Source organism: Cricetulus griseus, chromosome X (genome assembly GCF_003668045.3).
Source record: "Cricetulus griseus strain 17A/GY chromosome X, alternate assembly CriGri-PICRH-1.0, whole genome shotgun sequence".
Classification (NCBI taxonomy): Eukaryota; Metazoa; Chordata; class Mammalia; order Rodentia; family Cricetidae; genus Cricetulus; species Cricetulus griseus.
The window spans coordinates 43,454,081-43,475,639 of NC_048604.1; the positions used below are offsets into that span (position 1 = coordinate 43,454,081).

Consider the following 21,559-nt stretch of genomic DNA (forward strand, 5'->3'; position numbering starts at 1 on the left):
GTCCTTGGACCTAAAACCAGAGCCAAAAGGCTAAAAAGGACAAGTGACAGAAACCCACTTTGGCCCTGAAACCACTTTGCTGGGGAAACCTTCTCCTGCTGGAACAGTACTGTTATATTGGGAAAACCTTTCCCTGCAGGTTCCCTGCAGGGCAGGAAACTGCCGTGCTTACAATGACTGTGCGGTGTTCCTGGGCTCCCAACTGCCAGGATCTTTTGACATCTGAGCTGTAATATTTAGAGAACTTATTTTCTATTAGTGTCTGTTTTACCTGTAGGAAAAAAGAGCCAGCCAAAGAAGCACAATCTGAGCAGAGGCAAAAAACACACTTGGCCCTGCAACGAGTGCCAAAGAAATGCACCCTGTTGCAGAAACTAGTGCCAAAGAAACATACTTTGTCCTAGGAATCAGAACCAAGGCAAGAAAGGTACCCTGGAATCAGACTCAAAGAAACACACTCTTTCTTTGATCAAAGTCAGCACAAAAAACAAGCAATCCATGAGCACGAAACCAAAAATCAGTAAGCAGTAATCCACCCAATCTCTGAGCTTCTCCAAGCCCTGGGATCTAATTCGACCAACCCCCACCCTGAAAATCTCTGCTCTGTTCCACCCTGGAGGAGGCAACCACCTCCTTGACTGTCCTCTGCTAATAAAGCTCTTGAATGTTGCTTGGGTCAGGTGAGACCATCTAAGGCCTGAATGGAGCAGAACAGAGAAGGAACAACTTTCAGTGGACCAGAACAGAAGTGTAATGTTTTTATGCTTTTGTTGGGGAAACATTCTCCTACTGGAGCCGACTTTCGAAACTCCCTGAGGCCTGAGCAGAACTGTTTCCATGTTGTTGGGGAAACCCTCCCCTACTGGAGCAGAGCTATTACATTGGGAAAACCTTTCCCTGCAGCAGGGCTGAAAACTTCTGTGCTTACAGTGACTATGTGGTGGTCCTGGGCTTCCGACTGTCAAGATCCCTTGCCTTCTGAGCTGCAATGCTTAGAGAACTTCTTTTATATTAGTGTCTGTCTTAGCTGCAGGAAAAAAGAGCCAGCCAAAGAAGCACAGCCTCAGCAGAGTCAAAAAACAAACTTTGGCCCTGCAACAAGTGCCAAAGAAATGCAACCTGACAGAGAAACTAGTGCCAAAGAAATACACTTTGTCACTGGAATCCAAACCAGTGATAGACCCTGTCGCTGAAACTAGTGCCAAACAGACACACTTTTTCCCAGAATCAGAGTCAAAGAAACACACTCTGTCCTTGATCCAAGTCAGCACACACACAAACAAAAGCTGAGCATGAAACCAACCAATCAGTAGGCACGAAATCAGCCAATCTCGGAGCTTGTTCAAGACCAGGGATCAAATCAGACCAATCCCCACCCTAAAAAATCTCTGCTCTGTTCCACCCTGGAGGAGGCAGCCACCTCCTTGACTCTCCCCTGCCAATAAATCTCTTGAATGGGGTTTTGGTCAGGTGATACAATCTATGGCCTGAATGGAGCAGAACAGAGAAGGAACAACTTTCAGTGGACCAGAACAGAAGTATAATGTTTTCAGGCTTTTGCTGGGGGAAACCTTCTCACAGTGGAGTTTAATGTCCAGACTCCCTGAAGCCTGAGCAGAACTGTAACCACTTTGCTGGGGATACCATCCCCTGTTGGAGCAGAGATGGTACATTGGGAAAACCTTTCCCTGCAGCAGGGCTCTTAGCTTCTGTTTACAGTGATGGTGTGGTATTCTTGGGCTCACGACTGCTGGGATCCCTAGCCATCCCAGCTGCAAGGCTTAGAGAGTCTGTCTTAGCTATAGGTAAGAATGATCAGCCAAAGAAGCACACCCTGAATAGAGACACAGAAACACATTTTGTCCCAGCAACCATAAGGAAGGAAGTTTACCCTGGCCCTGAACTAAGCCAAAGAATCACACTTTGTCCCCAGTATCAGAACCAGTGAAAGAAATAGACCTTGGCCCTAAAGGCAGAGCCAAAAGGTTAAAAAGGACAAGTGACAGAAACCCACTTTGGCCCTGAAACCACTTTGCTGTGGAAACACTCCTCTGCTTGAGCAGAACTGTTACACTGGGAAAATCTTTCCCTGTAGCAGGGTTGGAAACTTCTGTGTTTATGATGACTGTGTGGTGTTCCTGAGCTCCCGACTGTCAGAATCCCTTGCCAACTGACCTGCAATGCTTAGAGAACTTCTTTTATATTAATGTCTGTCTTACCTGTAGGAAAAAGGAGCCAGCCAATGAAGCATTCTCTGAGCAGAGCCAAAACACACAGTATGGCTCTAGAATCAAAACCAGTGAAAGAATTGTACCCTGTCCCTGAAACTAGTGCCAAAGAAACACACTTTGTCCCTGGAATCAAAGTCAAAGATACACACACTGTCCTTGATCAAACTCAGTACACACACACACACAAAAATCCCTGAACAGGAAACCAATCAATCAGTAAGCAAGAAACCAGCCAGTCTCTGAGCTTGTCCAAGCCGAGGGATCAAATGTGACCAATCCTCACCCTAAAATCTCTGCTCTTTTTCACCCTGGAGGAGGCAGCCACCTCCTTGACTCTCCTCTGCCAATAAATCTCTTGAATTCTGTTTGTGTCAAGTGAGACCATGTATGGCCTGAATGGAGAAGAACAGAGCAAGAAAAACTTTCAGTGGACCAGAACAGAAATATAATGTTTTCATGCTCTTGCTGGGATCACCTTCTCCTACTGGAGCAGAGTGTCTAGACTCCCTGAAGCCTGAGCAGAACTATAACCACTTTGCTGGGCAAACTCTCCCCTCCCAGAGTAGAGCTGTTAAATTGGGAAAACCTTTCCCTGCAGCAGGGCTGGACGCTGCTGTGCTTATTGTGACTGTGTGGTGTTCCTGGGCTCCTGACTGCCAGGATCCCTTGCCATCTGGGCTGCAATGCTTAGAGAACTTCTTTTATATTAGTGTGTGTCTTAGCTGTAGGGAAAAAGAGGAACCAAAGAAGTACACCCTGAGCAGAGCCAAAGAAACACACTTTGGCCCTGCAACAAGATCCAAAATGGACCCTTATCCTGAAACTAGTCCCAAAGAAACACACTTTGTTCTTGAAAGCAGACAAGTGAAAGAAATGTGCACTGTCCCTGAAACTAGTGCCAAAGAAACACACTTTGTCCCTGGAATCAGACTCAAAGAAACACACTTATTCCTTGATTAAACTCAGCCCCAAAAGACAACCAATCCCTGAGCACAAAACCAACGAATCAGTAGGTAACAAATCAGCCAATCTCTGAGCTTGTCCAAGCCCAGGGATCAAATCAGACCAATCCCCACCCTAAAAACTCTCCTCTTTTAAACCCTAGAGGAGGCAGCCACCTCCTTGACTTCCCCCTCAAAATAATTATCTTGAATGTGGTTTGGGTCAGGTGAGACCATCTATGGCCTGAATGGAGCAGAACAGAGAAGGAACAACTTTCAGTGGACCAGAACAGAAGTGTAATGTTTTCATGCTTTTGCTGGAGAAAGCTTCTCATAGTGGAGTTTAGTGTCTAGACTCCCTGAAGCCTGAGCAGAACTTTGCAAGGGAAACCATCCCCTGCCAGAGTAGAGATGTTACATTGGAAAAACCTTTCCCTGCAGCAGGGCTCTTAGCTTCTGTTTACAGTGATGGTGTGGTATTCTTGGGCTCACGACTGCTGGGATCCCTAGCCATCTCACCTGCAAGGCTTAGAGAGTCTGTCTTAGCTGTAGGTAAGAATGATCAGGCAAAAAAGCACACCCTGAATAGAGACACAGAAACACATTTTGTCCCAGCAACCAGAAGGAAGGAAGTTTACCCTGGCCCTGAACCAGAACCAAAGAATCACACTTTGTCCCCAGTATCTGAACCAGTAAAAGAAATAGACTTTGGCCCTAAAAGCAGAGCCAAAAGGTTAAAAAGGACAAGTGATAGAAACCCACTTTGGCCCTGGAACCACTTTGCTGTGGAAACTCTCCCCTGCTGGAGCAGAACTCTTACTTTGGGATAACCTTTCCCTGTAGCAGGGTTGGAAGCTTCTGTGCTTACAATGACTGTGTGGTGTTCCTGGGCTCCCAACTGCCAGATACCCTGGCCATCTGACCTGCAATACTTACAGAACTTCTTTTATAATATTGTCTGTCTTACCTGTAGGAAAAAAAGAGCCAGCCAATGAAGCATTCTCTGAGCAGAGCCAAAACACACAGTATGGCTCTAGAATCAAAACCAGTGAAAGAATTGTACCCTGTTGCTGAAACTAGTGCCAAAGAAACACACTTTATTTCTGGGATCAAAGTCAAAGATACACACACTGTTCTTCATGAAACTCAGCACAAAAAATAATCCCTGAGCAGGAAACAAATCAATCAGTAAGCAAGAAATCAGCCAGTCTCTGAGCTTGTCCATCTCAGGGATCAAATCAGACCAATCCCCACCCTGAAAATCTCTCCTCTTTTCCACCCTGGAGGAGGCAGCCACCTCCTTGACTCTCCTCTGCCAATAAATCTCTTGAATTGTGTTTGTGTCAACTGAGACCATCTATGGCCTGAAAAGAGAAGAATGAACAACTTTCAGTGGACCAGAACAGAAGTGTATTGTTTTCATGTTTCTGTTGGGTAAACTTCTCCTAGGGCAGCAGAGTGTCTAACCTCCCTGAGACCTGAGCAGAACTATAACTTCTTTGGTGGGGAAAACCTCCCCTCCCAGAGTAGAGCTGTTAAATTGGGAAAACCTTTGTGACTGTGTGGTATTCCTGGGCTCCCGAATGCCAGGATCCCTTGCCATCTGAGCTGCAATGCTTAGAGAACTTCTTTTATATTAGTGTGTGTATTACCTTTAGGGAAAAAGAGCCAGCCAAAGAAGCACACCCTGAGCAGAGCCAAAGAAACAAACTTTGGCCCTGCAACAAGATCCAAAATGCACCCTGACCCTGAAACTAGTCCCAAAGAAACACACTTTGTCCTTGAAAGCAGACAAGTGAAAGAAATGTGCCCTGGGCCTGAAACTAGTGCCAAAGAAACACACTTTGTCCCTGGAATTAGACTCAAATAAACACACTCTGTCCTTGATTAAACTCAACACATAAAACATCCAATCCCTGAGCAGGAAACCAACCAATCAGTAGGTACAAAATCAGCCAGTCTATGAGCTTGTTCAAGCCCAGGGATCAAATTAGACCAATCCCCACCCTAAAAAATCTCTCCTGTTTTTCACCCTGGAGGAGGCAGCCACCTACTTGACTCTCCTCTGCCAATAAATCTCTTGAATGGCGTTTGGGTCAGGTGAGACCATCTATGGCCTGGATAGCAGAACAGAGAAGGAACAACTTTCAGTGACCAGAACAGAAGTTTAATGTTTTCATGCTTTTGCTGGGATCACCTTCTCCTACTGGAGCAGAGTGTCTAGACTTCCTAAAGCTGGAGCAGAATTATAACCGCTTTGCTGAGCAAACCCTCCCCTGCCAGGGCAGAGACAGAGACATTGCAAAACCTTTCCTTGCAGCAGGGCTTTTAGCTTCTGTGCTTACAGTGACTGCGTGGTATTCTTGGGCTCCCGACTGCCGAGATCCCAGGCCATCTCAGCTGCAAGGCTTAGAGAGTCTGTCTTAGCTGTAGGTAAGAATGATCAGCCAAAAAAGCACACCCTGAATAGAGACACAGAAACACATTTTGTCCCTGTAACCAGAAGCAAGGAAGTTCACCCTGACCCTGAACTAAGCCAAAGAATCACACTTTGTCCCCAGTATCAGAACCAGTGAAAGAAATAGACCTTGGCCCTAAAAGCAGAGCCAAAAGGCTAAAAAGGACAAGTGATGGAAATCCACTTTGGCCCTGAAAACACTTTGCTGTGGAAACACTCCCCTACTGGAGCAGAACTGTTACATTGGGATAACCGTTCCCTGCAGCGTTTTGGTAAGCTGCTGTGCTTACAATGAACGTGTGGTATTCCTGGACTCCCAACTGCCAGGATCCCTTGCCATCTGAGCTGCAATGCTTAGAGAACTTCTTTTATATTATTGTCTGTCTTACCTGTAGGAAGAAAAGAGCCAGCCAAAGAAGCACACCCTGAGCAGAGCCTAAAAACACACTTTGGCCCTCGAATAAAAACCAGTGAAATAAATGTACCCTGTTGCTGAAACCAGTGTCAAAGTAACACACTTTGTCCCTGGAATCAAAGTCAAAGAAACACACACTTTCCCTGATCAAACTCAGCACACACACACACACACACACACACACACACACACACACACACACACACACACACAAATCCCTGAGCAGGAAACCAATCAATAAGTAAGTAAGAAACCAGCCAGTCTCTGTACTTGTCCAAGCCCAGGGATCAAATCTGACCAATCCTCACCCTAAAATCTCTTCTCTTTTCCACCCTGGAGAAGGCAGCCACCTCGACTCTCCCCTGCTAATAAATCTCTTGAATGTTGTTTGGGTCAGTTGAGACCATCTATGGCCTGAATGGAGCAGAACAGAGAAGGAACAACTTTCAGGGGACCAGAACAGAAGTGTAATGTTTTCATGCTTTTGCTTGGGAAACCTTCTCCTACTGGAGCCGACTTTCTAAACTCCCTGAGGCTTGAGCAGAACTGTAACCACTTTGCTGGGGAAACCCTCCCCTGCCGGAGCAGTGCTGTTACATTGGAAAACCTTTCCCTGCAGCAGGGCTGTAAGCTTCTCTGCTTACAGTGACTGTGTGGTATTCCTTGGTTCTTGACTCCAGAGATCCCTTGCCATCTTAGCTGCAAGGCTTAGAGAGTCTTTCTTAGCTGTAGGGAAAATGATCAGCTAAGAAGCACACCCTGAAAAGAGACAAACACATTTTGTCCCTGCAATCAGGAGCAAGGATGTTCACACTGGCCCTGAAACTAAAGCCAAATAAACATACTTTGTCCCCGGTATCAGAACCAGTGAAAGAAATAGACCTTGCCTCTAAAACCATAGACAAAAGGGTAAAAAGCACCAGTGATAGAAACCCACTTTGGCCCTGAAACCAAAGCGAAAGAAACATGCTCTGCTCCTGACCAACTCAGCACAAAATCTTCCAATCAGTGAGCACTAATCCAAACAATAACTCAGTGAAACAGCAATAATTTCAGGATCATAATTCATTACACTTAAAGGGACTCTAGGCATATATTTATACCACCCCTTGAAGTCTCCAGACCCTTGGGTCCTAACAATGGCCATGCCATTCCCAGGCCAACTGTCTAGTCCAAAGCAGTTAACAAGCCCAGAACAGTCACTCTCCTGGAAGACCAATCCCATTGTCCAAATAGCTGAGGGGTCCCCATCCCTTTTTTCTGCTCTTCATAAGGTCCACCACTTACTTAATCATTCCCAGACAGAAATCCGCCAGTATTGTTTGTTATGCTTAGACACCTGGTTCCTATAGTACACAGGATTAGGAACTAGCCAAACGGTCAGCCCATTGAATGACAAAACTCACTGTGACTGGGGGCAGCCCAAAATTGATGTTAGAGGACTTAATCTAAGCATTTCCCCTCATCTTGATGCCTGCTACTCTGCCTTATGGGTTAATTAATTAGGATAACGATGATCTTATTGATCCCATGAGAGTACTTTGTGGGCCTGCAGTGATGATTTTAGTAAATTTTCTTCTGTTGCTGCTTTCCAACCTAAGTAGACAAATTGATTACGACCTAGAGGACTTAAGTGTTTCCATTTCTGAATCGAAACAACAGTCAGATTCCTAGCAGAAATGGTCTTACAAAGGGAGGCCATGCATGATTTGGGGGGAAAAACTGTTCTATCAATGTTACCTGATCAGAAGTAATTAGAGAAAATCTTGCCATGGTTGGGAGAGAGAAAGAGACAAAGACATAAATCAAGTAATTGGTACTAGTCTCTGTTATCCTGGTCCCCTCTGGCTAACTACTCTGGTATCAGCACCCACTGGGCCTTTAATTCTCATTTTGATTGGGTTAATTGTGAGGCCCTGCTTCTTAAACTTCATGGCCAATTATGTTTCAGTTCAATAAATTAATGGTCCTGAGGACCAACTACACCTCTTTGGAGCAGGATGAGTCTGTGATTTGACTTATTCACTAAGACTAGTGGGGGATGTAGTAGACCTTCAGACCTTAGTAAGCCCCTCAGACCTTAGTACAACTGATTCCATGGTGGAAGTGCCATTCAGGCCATAAAACTCACCTTGTAGACAGCATCACCTGGCAAAAGAAAACCAAAGGCCTAATCTATTAAAGTCCATAGATCTGGGAAAGTCTCTTAATGGAACACCCTTGCTATTTTGGCTTCTGTAATTCTGCTTCTGGCTAACTGTTCTTGTTAACTGAAGTATGTCAACCCAGAACATCGTTTTTGTGCTTAAAAGCTCACCCTGCAAAGGCTCAGGGCCACACTGGTATCATGAACACCCAGTGTAGTTGTTAGCTGACTAACAAAGGCTTTCCTTCTATTCGCTTAAACTCTTGCCCAAGTTGTCTCCTCTGGTGGATATCCCACAGCAGTGACTATCAGATTTTCAGTGTTCTCTCCCAGTAGATACTGGGGCATGGTGCTGTCCAAAAGTTGTGCTTTACCACTTACTACTACTACTACTACTACTACTACTACTACTATTATTATTATTATTATTATTATTATTATTATTATTATCTTTTCTGTTGGAGAGATTCATACCTGTGTTTGATATTTTGAACAAGGACACCATCCTATTCTCTCCCTTCCAATTACTTATCTATCCCCAAATGCAACATTTCCCTCCCTACTTCATGTGTTTTCTTTTTTAAAAACAAAACAAAATACCCTGGTATTCCATTTAGTGCTGCCAGCATGCATGTGCATGGGAGTAGGGCTATCTTCTGGAATATGGCAGTCTCTCAGGTGCCTCATCTTTGAAGAAAAGTGGCTCTCCCTTTCCCAACATCCATCAAGTGTAGTTCTCAGCTGGCGGCAAGGATTCTTGACTTCCTTCTCTCTCCATGCTGACATTTTGTCTGATTTAATTTTGTGCGGGTCTTGTACATATAGTTACAGCAACTGTCAGTTCAAATGGTGCAATTGCAGTTGTGTTCAGAAAACACTGTTTCACTTTAGCAACCAGCTGCCTCTAGATCTTAAAATCTTTCTGCCTCTTTCCCGTCACAATCCCTGAGCCTTGGGAGGAGGTAACTTCAGTCTACACAGTTTTTATCTTCTGTTTCTTGTGGGTCAAGCAAAGCACTAGGTGAAAGGTTGTGTCAGATTCTCTTGTGATTATTCTAAACTAATTCTTCTCAAGTTCAATGGCACAAAAAATCTAAAATGTCAAATACTTAAGTAGGAAATGTTATGGAGTGGGTGGCCCTGAACCACTGATCCCTACATCTGCACTATTAGGAGGGCAGGGATGAGAACAGAGGTCACTTAGCATAGGTTCAAAACCGCTGGTCATCACAGTAAAGTCCTTTTGCAAGGCTATAAAAACGCCACGGATTCAGCGTATAAATCGTTCAGTTTGACCCTCCAAGCCCATACACTAAAATCTAACTGGATAAGATGTAGATGTTTAATGTCAGGCCGCGGAATGAATGTATTTGTAAAGAAGGAATTCTGGACCCTAGGCTAAAGCTGTGTAAGAGGAGTAATAAGTGCCAATTTGCCCCTTATTCATCAGATTCCTTCCATGACATCATCAAGCCTTGCTATGGCAGGTATGCTGAGCGGAGATAGTCACGGAGACCTAGGGGTGGGGTGTGGCAAGTCAGGATTTGTCGTCCAATCTGAGAGGCCTGTGCAGGGCTTATATCAGGATCAGCTGTCCACTCCTAAAGGGATGGGCGGGGTTCAGAGGCGGGACCTTTTGAAGAGTTTATAAGCGAGTACCTGGGCCCCAAAACACCACTCTCCTCTTTCCGCTGCATGCTTAACCGTTGTCCTGACACGAGTCTTGGAGCCAGCAGGTAAGAATCCGTGGCCCCATGGGGCCAGTGCCGTGGGGCCAGTGCTGGTGCGTGCACGAGTGCCTTCGCTCTTTCAGGCGGATGGTGTTCTGACTGCGCAACCGAGTTCGCAGAGGCTTTGTTTCTTGCGACTACAGTGAGCAGTCCTGGGGGTCTCACTGTGGGAGGTCCAGGGGTAGGAGCAGCTCTCAGGAAGTAATGAAGGCTGGAAAGAGAGTTGGGGCGGGTGGGAAATGGCCTTCTAGGGTTGCCTCTCGCCCCTCTGTCCCTTAGGCTGGGCGCTGGGCAGCGGAAAGTAAATGGCACAATCCAGACAAATTCCCCCGCCCCCGCCCTGCAGTTACAAATGTGTGACTCCCACTTTCCCCAGCTTTGAGCTTGGCACTGTTCACCCAGTAAAGGAGGACCTTATAATACCCTTGATTGAACAGGGATGTATTTGGGACACGTGGAAGCTTCGGGGGGGGGGTGTTCTTTCTGTTGTGGTCACTAGATTGTGTCCTACCCCTCTAGGGTGGCAAAGAACAGTTCTGCCTTCTGATTTTTGGAGCCTTTTCCTATTGTCACATTCTGTTACATTTGTGAAATTTAGAGGACACCAGGGATTTCACCATGTCCTGCCTTTGTATCATGCCTATTCTCTTACCAGTGCAAACAGGTTGAAGTAAAACTTAATTCTATTTGGTTTACCCAACTCTGCGAAAGTTCTGAGGCTGGGCCTAATTAGCTTTTCCCCCCTTATGCGTTTACTAAGGCAACAAGAAGGTGTCATGAGACTTGCAATTGCCAGTGACTAAGGTTAAACCCTCCTCACTATTGTAGTGCTTTAACATGCCGATTTGGACATTCAATAGCAATTAGTACAGTGTTGTGTGCCACTCTTCCAGTGTGTGATGCTCACCACCTTTCCCAAATGTGCTAAAAGTAACTGACTAGAAGGTGAAGATGCTCGTAGTCCCCAAAGTCAGGTTTTTCTACCCCACCCCGGGTTTCTAGAGTATATTGGTTTCTAGGGCATCTTCATCTGCTGTCATATACTGCCACCAGAAACGGACTAATGCTTTGCAATCAGAGTACTCTAAGAAAAACATGACTCTAATATATGTCGTTTTCTTGTTGAAAATCACCATGCAAAATATTCATGGATAGTAAAAAATATTCAATTTTAACTCCTATTCTTAATCTGATCACAGTTGTAGTAGGTAACTTTTTTGTTGTTCTTTCTTTCAGTCAAGATGAGTGATAAACCAGACTTGTCAGAAGTAGAAACATTTGACAGGTCAAAACTGAAGAAAACTAATACTGAAGAAAAAAATACTCTTCCATCGAAGGAAAGTAAGTAGTGGGGGTTTCTAGTTGAGAGGAACAGTGATGGAAATTGGCATAGTCTGTCAACAAACCTATGTTCTATTAAATTTTCCACAAAGTAAATAATAATTAGTGCCCTATTATACTTAACAGTTTAAAATAATCAATAACTGTTTTTGTTATTGAGGCTATGTAAATATTCCAGCATAATAGGAACCAGGAGTAATAATAACAGTAGTAGGCACCAGTAGTATAAAGAAAGAAAAACTACTTTCTTGTTGAAAATTACAAAAATCACATTAAAAGCAATCTTGGAATATTTGACTGATCACTAGGAAAACACCTGTGTGCACTTTTAATTGTGTGATTTTTTCTGCATCTACAAATTTGGGCCTTCGATCTTGTCCTGCTAATGAACTCTGTAGATGCTGTGTTTCTGATCTATTCTACCTAATGACAAATAAAATGGGATAAGTTCAGATCTCGAACACACTTGTTCCCAGACTCAGGGGATCACTGTTAATTCCTAGAGTTACATCTTACTGGAGAACCTCAAAATATAACTCACAAATGCTGTGCTGTGCTTTTTCTTACACCATCATATTTGAGAGTTCTAAAATTAGACAAAACTGTTTTTAAAGTTTCCTTATTGTATTGTGATAGATGTATTGGAAAAATAATACATTTACCTTTTAGTCTCAAATAATGGCAGCAGCATAAATGTACTTCAAATGGAATGTAAAACCCAGAGTTTAAATAGATATTAAATTTTAATATTAATTTAATATTTAGCCTTAATAGATATTAAAATGGTTGATGTGTACACACATATAACTTTGAGAAAATTTGTGGATGGTACCTTGGTGTTCTGAATTTAGAGCATGTATGATAACCTTTAAAGATTTAGCACAGATTCCTTTTAATGGTGCTGGGTTTCAAACCCCAGGTCTTAGTTCTTGCTAGGCAAGCACTGTACTCCTGAGCTCCACCACACTGTCTGGTAGCAAAACTCTAGGAAGAAACTATACATACTAAAAAAAGTCTCTCCTAATCATATTTTTATGTTTCTTTTTTCCCTAGCCATCCAGCAGGAGAAAGAGTATAATAAAAGATCATAAGATGAAGACCTCCTTGGAAGAGCAGCTTCATTGTTGCCTGACAGTTTTGAGATTTTAGGCAGTTACTATTGGATTCTTATCTTTACTACCTTGGCTGAAATGTCACCATTTGCCAGTGATCATTAAATGTGGTTTGAAACTGCCCACTGGTGTGTAAATTCTATTGTCAATCGTTTTACTACCATTGTTGGCCTTGTTGCATGTGGTTTTTCGTTTGCTGCAGGAAAGGACGATTTTAACCTACAGTGGGTGCTGCAAGTGCTTCATCATCTTTGTGACATTGTGTGCTACTGCAGCATCTTGAGTTTATTTTCATTTCTAATGTCACGCTAAGTAAAATATAATCACAAACTTCCTATGACACATTCTTGGTATTCTAAAGCATGAAATTACACAAGAGTAGTTTTTTCAATGAAAAATGATTGGAGGAAGACCTCCTGAGCAGATTACACTTATGTGAAATGTGAGGTGGTAATGAGAACTAATGCCTTACTTAGGAATGCAGGAGTGGAAACCTAGGACTTAAAATGATCTGTATAGGATGTTTTACTGGGGTGATTGATGCTGGTCAGCTGGAGCTGAGAAATTAGTGGTGATTAAGAAGAGACCAGCATCACTGAGAAGAAATGTTCTGGAACTGTTTCCTGACAATCAACACACAGAGGCTGTGTTCCAGAGGTGGCCAAGGTTGTGCCTTGCATTGCAACCAGACTTGGTAATGTGTAAGAGTCACACCTAGGTGGTACTGGTTTTGAAGGCATGAAGGGGTCATGGAAAGTATATGTGGCTTGGCACTGTGAGAGGCCAGGAGAGGCCATTGGTGAAGGTTCAGCCTCAGTGGCAGTTTTGAAGGCTCAGGATTGAAGGGGTCTTGCAGAGAAGTTAAGGCTTGGCACCACAATGAGAGTCTATAAGGGACTATTAGTGAAAGTGAAACTCAGTTGTAGTAAGGGACCCCAGAATTTTGGAGATGCCAGTACCATGGGATGACCACTAAGAACAGCAGCAACAGTAGAATGGAGCCAGCTGGAGCCTAGAAAACAAGCTGTGTTTGCTGCAGAGAGCAGAGCCAGAGAAGGGACCCAAACCTCTTGGAGGAGCCCAGAAGATTGTGAGTGAGTTGAGTTAGTTATACTTTGGGAGATTGGTTTGGTGTGATTTGATTGAGACTGTGCCCTGATTGTCCCCACTTGAAGTAAGAAAGTATTTACTTAATTTTTAAAATTTTATTGAATTAACATTTTTTCATTTATTTAACATAGTGACCACAGTTTCCTCTCCATCCTCTCCTCCTGTTCCCTTCTATGACGGGATCCCATCTACCCCCTCCCCATCCACTCGTCCTCCATTCAGAAAGGGGTAGGCATCCCATGGGCTTGCACAAAGCATGACACATCAAATTGAGGTAGGACCCATCTCCTCCCCCTGCATCAAGGCTGGGTGAGTTAATCCGGCATGGGGAACAGGTTCCCAAAAGCCTACTAAGTGCCAGGGACAGGTCCTGATCTCACTGCTAGGAGCCTTACAAACAGACCAAGCTGCACAACTGTCACATACATGCAAGAGGGTCTAGGTTAGTCCCATGCAGGCTCCCTAACTGTTGATCCAGGGTCCTTGAGATCCCATGTGCTTAGGAGAGCTGTCTTTGTAAGTTCCCCATCATAAACTTGACCACTCCTGGCTCTTATAATCCCTCCTCTCTCTCTTCAACTGGACTCCTGGAGCTTGGCCCAGTGCTTGGCTAAGGATCTCAGCATCTACTTCCATCAGTTACTGGATAAAGGCTTTCTGATGACAATCTGAGTACAGGGGATGGCCAGTTCAAGCACCCTCTCCACTATTGCTAGAGGACTTAGCTGGGGTCGTCATTGTGGATTTCTGGGAGTGTCAGGCTAGAGGTTGGTGAGATACAGAGTGTGAATCTTTACCGGTGTTTTGTTTTTGAAGTTGATTATTTTAAACTTCAGTGATTTAAAATTGGAATTCAGAGCTGAGCATAGGATGCATTTTTTGCTCTTTGTGTGAAATTAAGAGAAGGGCAAGTAACTAAGGACATTGACATTTTTTGTTTTAATCTTCTCTTCATTAAATGTCAATATTCATGTTTTTTCCAGTACAGTATGAATGAATATGTATTATTAGTTCTTTGAGAATTTCTCTTACAATCCAAGCAAGTTGACAATCCAAAATGATCATTTATCTATTAGATTAATTTGATGGTGATATAGGTGCTTTGACCTTATAAATTCAGGATAGAAATAGGAGCATTTATTACTATATCCCCAAGGGGGTATGTGAATTGAAGCATAATGGGACTGATAGGGACAAAAATGAAGAAGAGTAAAAAAGAAATTAGTGGAGTTGAAGGGTGGAAGTGAATCTGAGTAAGTGTGATTATTTGCTTCAGTGCTTGGCTGAGTAAAGGGCACACCCAGTGAGCAGTAATAAGTTATTGGTGTGGCTTACTGAAAAGCAAACCAGGGGAAACATTAGTGCTTAGTGATATTTGAAGTGCTTATTTTGGTCCTGTGGGATAATGGGTTGAGAAACAAAGTGTATGGACACTAGGAAGAGGCATGAAAGGATAACTGCAGGTGCAACAGGTTATATTGTGTTTGGAGTCACCAGCTCTTCAGCCAGCTGTTATCTCTTCATTTTTTAATCAGAAAATTGTAGGCATGGGCACATTCTGGTTGGATTTCCATGGCAAGTAACTGGAAGGATCCAGGACTGTCATGAGGTATTTGACAAATAGTGAAGACTGAAAGAAGACTCTAGGGAGCCATGCTCACTATCCAAATAAGCTGAATCCTCAGAGGCAGTAGATCCATGGGAGTCCTGAGCCCACAGTGCCTGTGAGACTGCAGCAAGCTTTAGGTCAGAGGTTCTCAACATGTGGATCGAAACCTCCACAGGGGTTACAGATTAGATATCCTGCATATCAGCTATTTCCATTAACAGTCCTAACAGTAGCAAAATCACAGTTATGAAGTAGCAAGGGAAATAATTTTATGGTTGAGGGTCACCACAACATGAGGAACTGCATTAAAAGGTCACAGCATTAGGAAGGTTAAGAACCAATGCCATGGGGTAAAGGGCAAGGATATCTTAGGTGGTGGAATGTGGGAAGCAGGCATGTGCAACTATTGAGGTGAGCATCCAGCTCTCATTAGTAGGTGCCTGGCTGTAATGTTCTTTAGCTATGAGCATGGACCCACTTACCCCTTTCAGACCTTCAGTGGATGTGCAGTAAAGGTCATGCTGGAACCCTTAGACAAACTCAGGGTGATGTCTTCTTTTTAGACAGGCTTGGGTATGAAGAACTTCAGTTATACTAGTCTAAAGATAATCCCTGGGTTTATGAGATCATAACAGCTCTCTGTCATGGGCTACACTAATCCTCACACGGCTTGTTCACTGGCCAGGCTGCTGCTGCTCACTAGGTGCTCTGTGAATGAGACTGGGTGTAGAAGACTTCCCTTTATCTTAGAAAAGACCTCAGCAAAAGCATTCTTCAGCTCTGTGTAAAACTACCATGAATTGGTGAAAGGATATATGGTAAAGCCAGTTTCCAATCACAGAACATAAAGAGAGATATGGCTATTTAAGCACTACAAAATATCATTAGCTTTTATCCAGGCATGGTGGCACACATTATTAACCTCACTACTCAAGAGGCAGAGGCAAGAGGATTTCTGTGAGTTCAAGGGCAGCCTGGTCTACTAGTGAGCTCTAGGCCAGCCAAAGCTACATTTATCTAATTAGATTTTATTGTGATTAAAAATATATTCTTGGAGTCTGGACACACATTACCCTTGTCCACCCTCTGCCCTCTGCCCTCTGGCTGCCCTGAGGTGAGTCTGGGTGCTGCTCTGCCCCCAACTTCACCCATCACCTCCTGCTCGCTTCTGCCTGAGACCCCCCTGGAAAAAAGTGGACCTGCCCAGATTGGAAGACCCAACCTGAGTCTGGTAGCACCTCACCCTTGCCCCGCCTCCACCCTCTGCCCTCTGCCTGCCTCCTGAGTGAGTCTGGGCGCTGCTCTGCCCCCAACCTCCACCATCACTCCCTGCTGGCTTCTTCCTGAGCCTCCCCCTGGACAGGAGTGGACCTGCCCAGACCAGAAGGCCCGCCCTGAGTCAGGACACACCTCACCCTTGTCCACACTCTGCCTTCTACCCTCCTGCTGCCGACTGAGCCTGAGGTGAGTCTGGGTGCTTCTCTGCCCCCAGCCTTACCCATCACCCCCTGCTCAATTCTGCCTGAGCCTCCCCCTGGACAAGAGTGGATCTGCCCTGACCGGAAGGCCCACCCTGAGTCCAGATGCACCTCACCCTTGTCTGACCATGGCCCTCTGACTTTGGCTACCAACTGAGCCTGAGCCTGCTGACTGAGCCTCCGCCCTCTGCCTGCCACCTGAGAGAGGGAGACCCCTCCTGCTCCCACTGGAAAAAGGGACGGGAAGATGACAGAATAAGAACACACTCAACAACAGAAAGACCAATATGACACCACCAGAATCTAGGAACTCCACACCAGCAAGAACTGAAAAGCCCAACACAGAGGAAGAAGAAGAAATAGACCTTAAAAATTATCTTATGAAGATGATAGAGACCATTAAAGAGGAAACAAGAAAATCCCTTAAAGAAATAGAAGAAATAAAAAACAAGCAAAAAATTACATGAAATGGAGGAAAAGACAAATCAAAAAATTCAAGAAATAATTAAATCTCTTAAAGAATCTAAAGAAAGCCAAGAAAAAAACAACCAAACAAGTGAAGGAAGCACTCAAAACAGTTCAAGCCATGAAAGCACAATTAGAAACAAAGAAAACACAGAATGAGGGGATGCTGGAAATAGAAAAGCTGGATAAACGATCAGGAACTTCTGAGGTAAGCATAACCAATAGAATACAAGAGATGGAAGAGAGAATCTCAGTTGATGAAGACTCGATAGAGGATACACAGTCATCAACCAAAGAAAATCTCAAGTCCAACAAATCCCTAACCAGGATTTTATCCAGGAAATATGGGATACTGTGAAAAGACCGAACCTAAGAATAATAGGTATAGAAGAAGGCAAAGAAATTCAGCTCAAAGGTACAGAGAACATATTCAACAAAATCCTAGAAGAAAACTCCCTCAACCTAACGAAGGATATGCCTATGAAAGTACAAGAAACATACAGAACACCAAATAGACTGGACCACAAAAAGAAGTCCCATCGGCACATAATAATCAAAACACCAAACTTACAGAATAAAGAAAAAATATTAAGAGCAACAAAGGAAAAAGGCCAAGTAACATATAAAGCAGACCTATCAGAATCACACCCGACTTCTCAATGGAAACTTTGAAAACCAGAAGATCCTGGATAGATGTTCTACAAACACTAAGGGAACATGGATGCCAGCCCAGACTACTGTATCCAGCAAAGCTTTCAATACTATAGATGAAGAAAACAAGATGTTCCATGACAAAACCAGATTTAAGCAACACATATCCACAAACCCAGCCCTACAGAAATTACTGGAAGGAAAACTCCAACATAATGAAGATAACTATGCTAAGAAAACCATATGTAATAAATAATAACACTTTACAAAACACCAAAAAATGGGGAAATCCACACACAATAACACCACCACCAACAAATCCAAAACAAACAATCAACAATCAATGGTCATTAATATCCCTCAATGTGAATGGTCTTAACTTGCCTGTAAAAAGATACAGGCTAAAATAATGGATACGAAGACAGAATCCATCTTTCTGCTGCATACAAGAAACACACCTCAACTTCAAAGACAGAGGGTACCTAGAAGAAAGGGTTGGAAAAAGATTTTCCAATCAAAGGGACCCAAAAAACAAGCTGGTGTAGTAATCCTAATATCTAACAAACTAGACTTCAAACTAAAATCAATCAAAAGAGATGAAGAAGGGCATTTCACACATCACAAGAAAGTCCATCAAGATGAAGTCTCAATCCTGAACATCTATGCCCCAAATACAAAAGCACCCACATTTGTAAAAGAAACATTACTAAAGCTCAAGTCACACATAAAACCTCACACACTTATAGTAGGAGATTTCAACACCCTGCTCTCACCACTATATAGGACAACCAGACAGAACCTTAACAAAGAAACAAAAGAACTAACAGATGTTATGTCCAATTGGGTTTAGCAGATATCTATAGAACATTCCATCCGAACACAAAACAGTATACCTTCTTTTCAGCGCCACATGGCACCTTCTCTAAAATTGACCACATACTTGGCAACGTAGCAAACATACACAGATAAGAAAAATTGGAATAACCCCCTGTATCATCAGACCACCATGCTTTAAAGTTAGAATTCAACAACAACACAAATTGCAGAAACTCTACAAACTCATGGAAATTAAGTAACGCGCAATTGAATCATTCCTGGGTCAATGAAGAAATAAAAAAAAGAAATTAAAGTCTTCCTAGAATTTAATGAGAATGAGGAGACAACATACCCAAGCCTATGGGACACTTTGAAAGCAGTTCTAAGAGGAAAGTTCATAGCACTAAATGCCCACATGAAGAAACTGGAGAATAGTCACGTTAGAGAATTAACAGCACAACTGAAAGCTCTAAAACAAAAGGAAGCAATGTCTCCCTGGAGGAGTAGACGCCAGAAAATAATCAAACTGAGGACTGAAATCAATAAAGTAGAAACTAGGAAGACATTACAAAGACTCAATGAAACAAAGAGATTGTTCTTTGAGGAAGTCAACAAGCTAGAAAAACCTTTATCCAAACTAACCAAAAGGCAGAGAGAGAGAATGCTAATTAACAAAATCAGAAATGAAAAGGGGGACATAACGGATACTGATGAAATCCAGAGAATCATCAGGTCATACTTTGAAAACCTGTACTCCATAAAATTCGAAAATCTAAAGGAAATGGAAAATTTTCTGTATAGATTTACCAAAATTAAATCAAGAACAGATAAGCAGTTTAAACAGACCTATAACCCCTAATAAAATAGAAGTAGTCATCAAAAACTACCAACCAAAAAAGCCCAGGACCAGATGGTTTCAGTGCAGAATTCTACCAGAAATTCAAAGAAGAGCTAATTACAATACTCCTCAAATTGTTCCACACAATAGCAGCAGAAGGGACATTACCAAGCTTTTACTATGAGGATACAATTACCTTGGTACCCAAGCCACACAAAGACAATGAAAAAAGAGAAATTACAGACCAATTTCTGTCATGAACATCAATGCAAAAATATTCAACAAAATACTAGCAAATCGAATCCAAAAACACATCAGAGAAATCATTCACCACGATCAAGTTGACTTTATTCCAGGAATGCAGGATGGTTAAATATATGAAAATGCATCAATGTAATCCACCATATAAACAAACTGAAAAAGAAAAACCACATGATCATCTCAATAGATGCTGAAAAAGCCTTTGAAAAAATCCAACACACCTTCATGATAAAGGTCTTGGAGAGATCAGGGATAACAAGAACATACCTAAACATAAAAAGCAATATACAGCAAACCAACAGCCAACATCAAACTAAATGGAGAGAAACTCAAAACAATTCCTCTAAAATTAGGAACAAGACAAGGGTGTCCACACTCTCCATATCTCCTCAATTTTGTACTTGAAGTCCTAGCTAGAGCAATAAGACAAGAAAAGGAGATCAAGGGGATACAAATTGGAGAGGCATAAGTCAAACTCTCACTATTTGCAGATGATAAGATAGTTTACATAAGTGACCCGAAAAATTCTTCCAGGGAACTCCTACAGCTGGTAAACACCTTCAGCAAAGTGGCAGGATACAATATTAACTCAAAATAATTTACGTAGCCCTACTACATATAGAAGATAAATGCCCTGAGAAAGAAATCAGAGAAACATCACCCTTTACAATACCAACTAACAACATAAAATATATTGGGGTAACACTAACCAAAATAAATGAGAAAGAACTGTACAGTAAGAACTTTGGGTCTTTAAAGAAAGAAATTAAAGAAGATACCAGAAAATGGAAAGATCTCCCTTGCTCTTGGATAGGTAGGATCAACATATTAAAAATGGCAATCTTGCCAAAAGCAATCTACAGATTCAACGCAATCCCAATCAAAATCCCAACACAGTTCGTCACAGACCTGGAAAGAACAATATTCAACTTTACACGAAAAAACAAAAAACCCAGGATAGCCAAAACAACCCTGTACAATAAATGAACTTCTGGAGACATCACCATCACTGACTTCAAGGTCTATTATAGAGGTATACTCCTGAAAACAGCTTGGTATTGGCACAAAATTAGACAGGTTAGCCAGTGGAATTGAATTGAAAACCCTGATATTAACCCACACACCGATGAACACCTGATTTTTGACAAAGAATCTAAAGTTATACAATGGAAAAAAGAAAGCACCTTCAACAAATGGTGTTGGAGTAACTGGATTCGGACACATAGAAGATTGCAGTTAGATCCATATCTATTGCCATACACTAAACTTAAGTCCAAATGTATCAAAGACCTCAACATAAATTCAGCCACACTGAGCCTCCTAGAAGAGAAGGTAGGCGGCACCCTTGAACAAATTGGTACAGGAGACTGCTTCCTGAACATAACACCAGTAGCACAAACATTGAGATCGACAATTAATAAATGGGACCTTCTGAAACTGAGAAGCTTCTGTAAGGCAAAGGACACAGTCAGCAAGACAAAACAGCAGCCCACGGAATGGGAAAAGATATTCACCAACCCCACATCTGACAGAGGGCTGATCACCAAAATATACAATGAACTCAGAAGCTAGCCACCAAAACACCAAACAATGCAATTAAAAGTTGGAGTGAAGAACTAAATAGAGAATTCTCAACAGAGGAATCCAAAATGGCTCAAAGACACTTGAGAAAGTGCTCAACATCCTTAGCCATCAGGGAAATGCAAATCAAAACAACTCTGAGATACCATCTTACTCCTGTCAGAATGGCTAAAATCAATAACACCAATGACAGTCTAAGCTGGAGAGGATGTGGAGAAAGAGGAACTCTCCTCCATTGCTGGTGGGAGTGCAAACTTGTAAGACCACTTCGGAAATCAGTATGGCGGTTTCTCAGGAAAATGGGAATCAGTCTACCTGAAGATTCAGCAATTCCCTCTTGGGCATATACCCAAATAATGCACACTCATACAATAAG

General features: G+C 42.7%; 1 protein-coding gene across 1 annotated transcript; it reads left to right on the forward strand.

Annotated features, from left to right (window-relative positions):
• Nucleotides 1-11,162: 11,162 nt before the first annotated feature.
• Nucleotides 11,163-12,353, forward strand: Tmsb15b (thymosin beta 15B). Its single transcript, XM_035449791.1, has 2 exons — nucleotides 11,163-11,262; nucleotides 12,316-12,353. Exons 1-2 carry the CDS (start codon nucleotides 11,163-11,165, stop codon nucleotides 12,351-12,353), a joined length of 138 nt encoding a protein of 45 aa, XP_035305682.1.
• The last annotated feature ends 9,206 nt before the right edge of the window (nucleotides 12,354-21,559 follow it).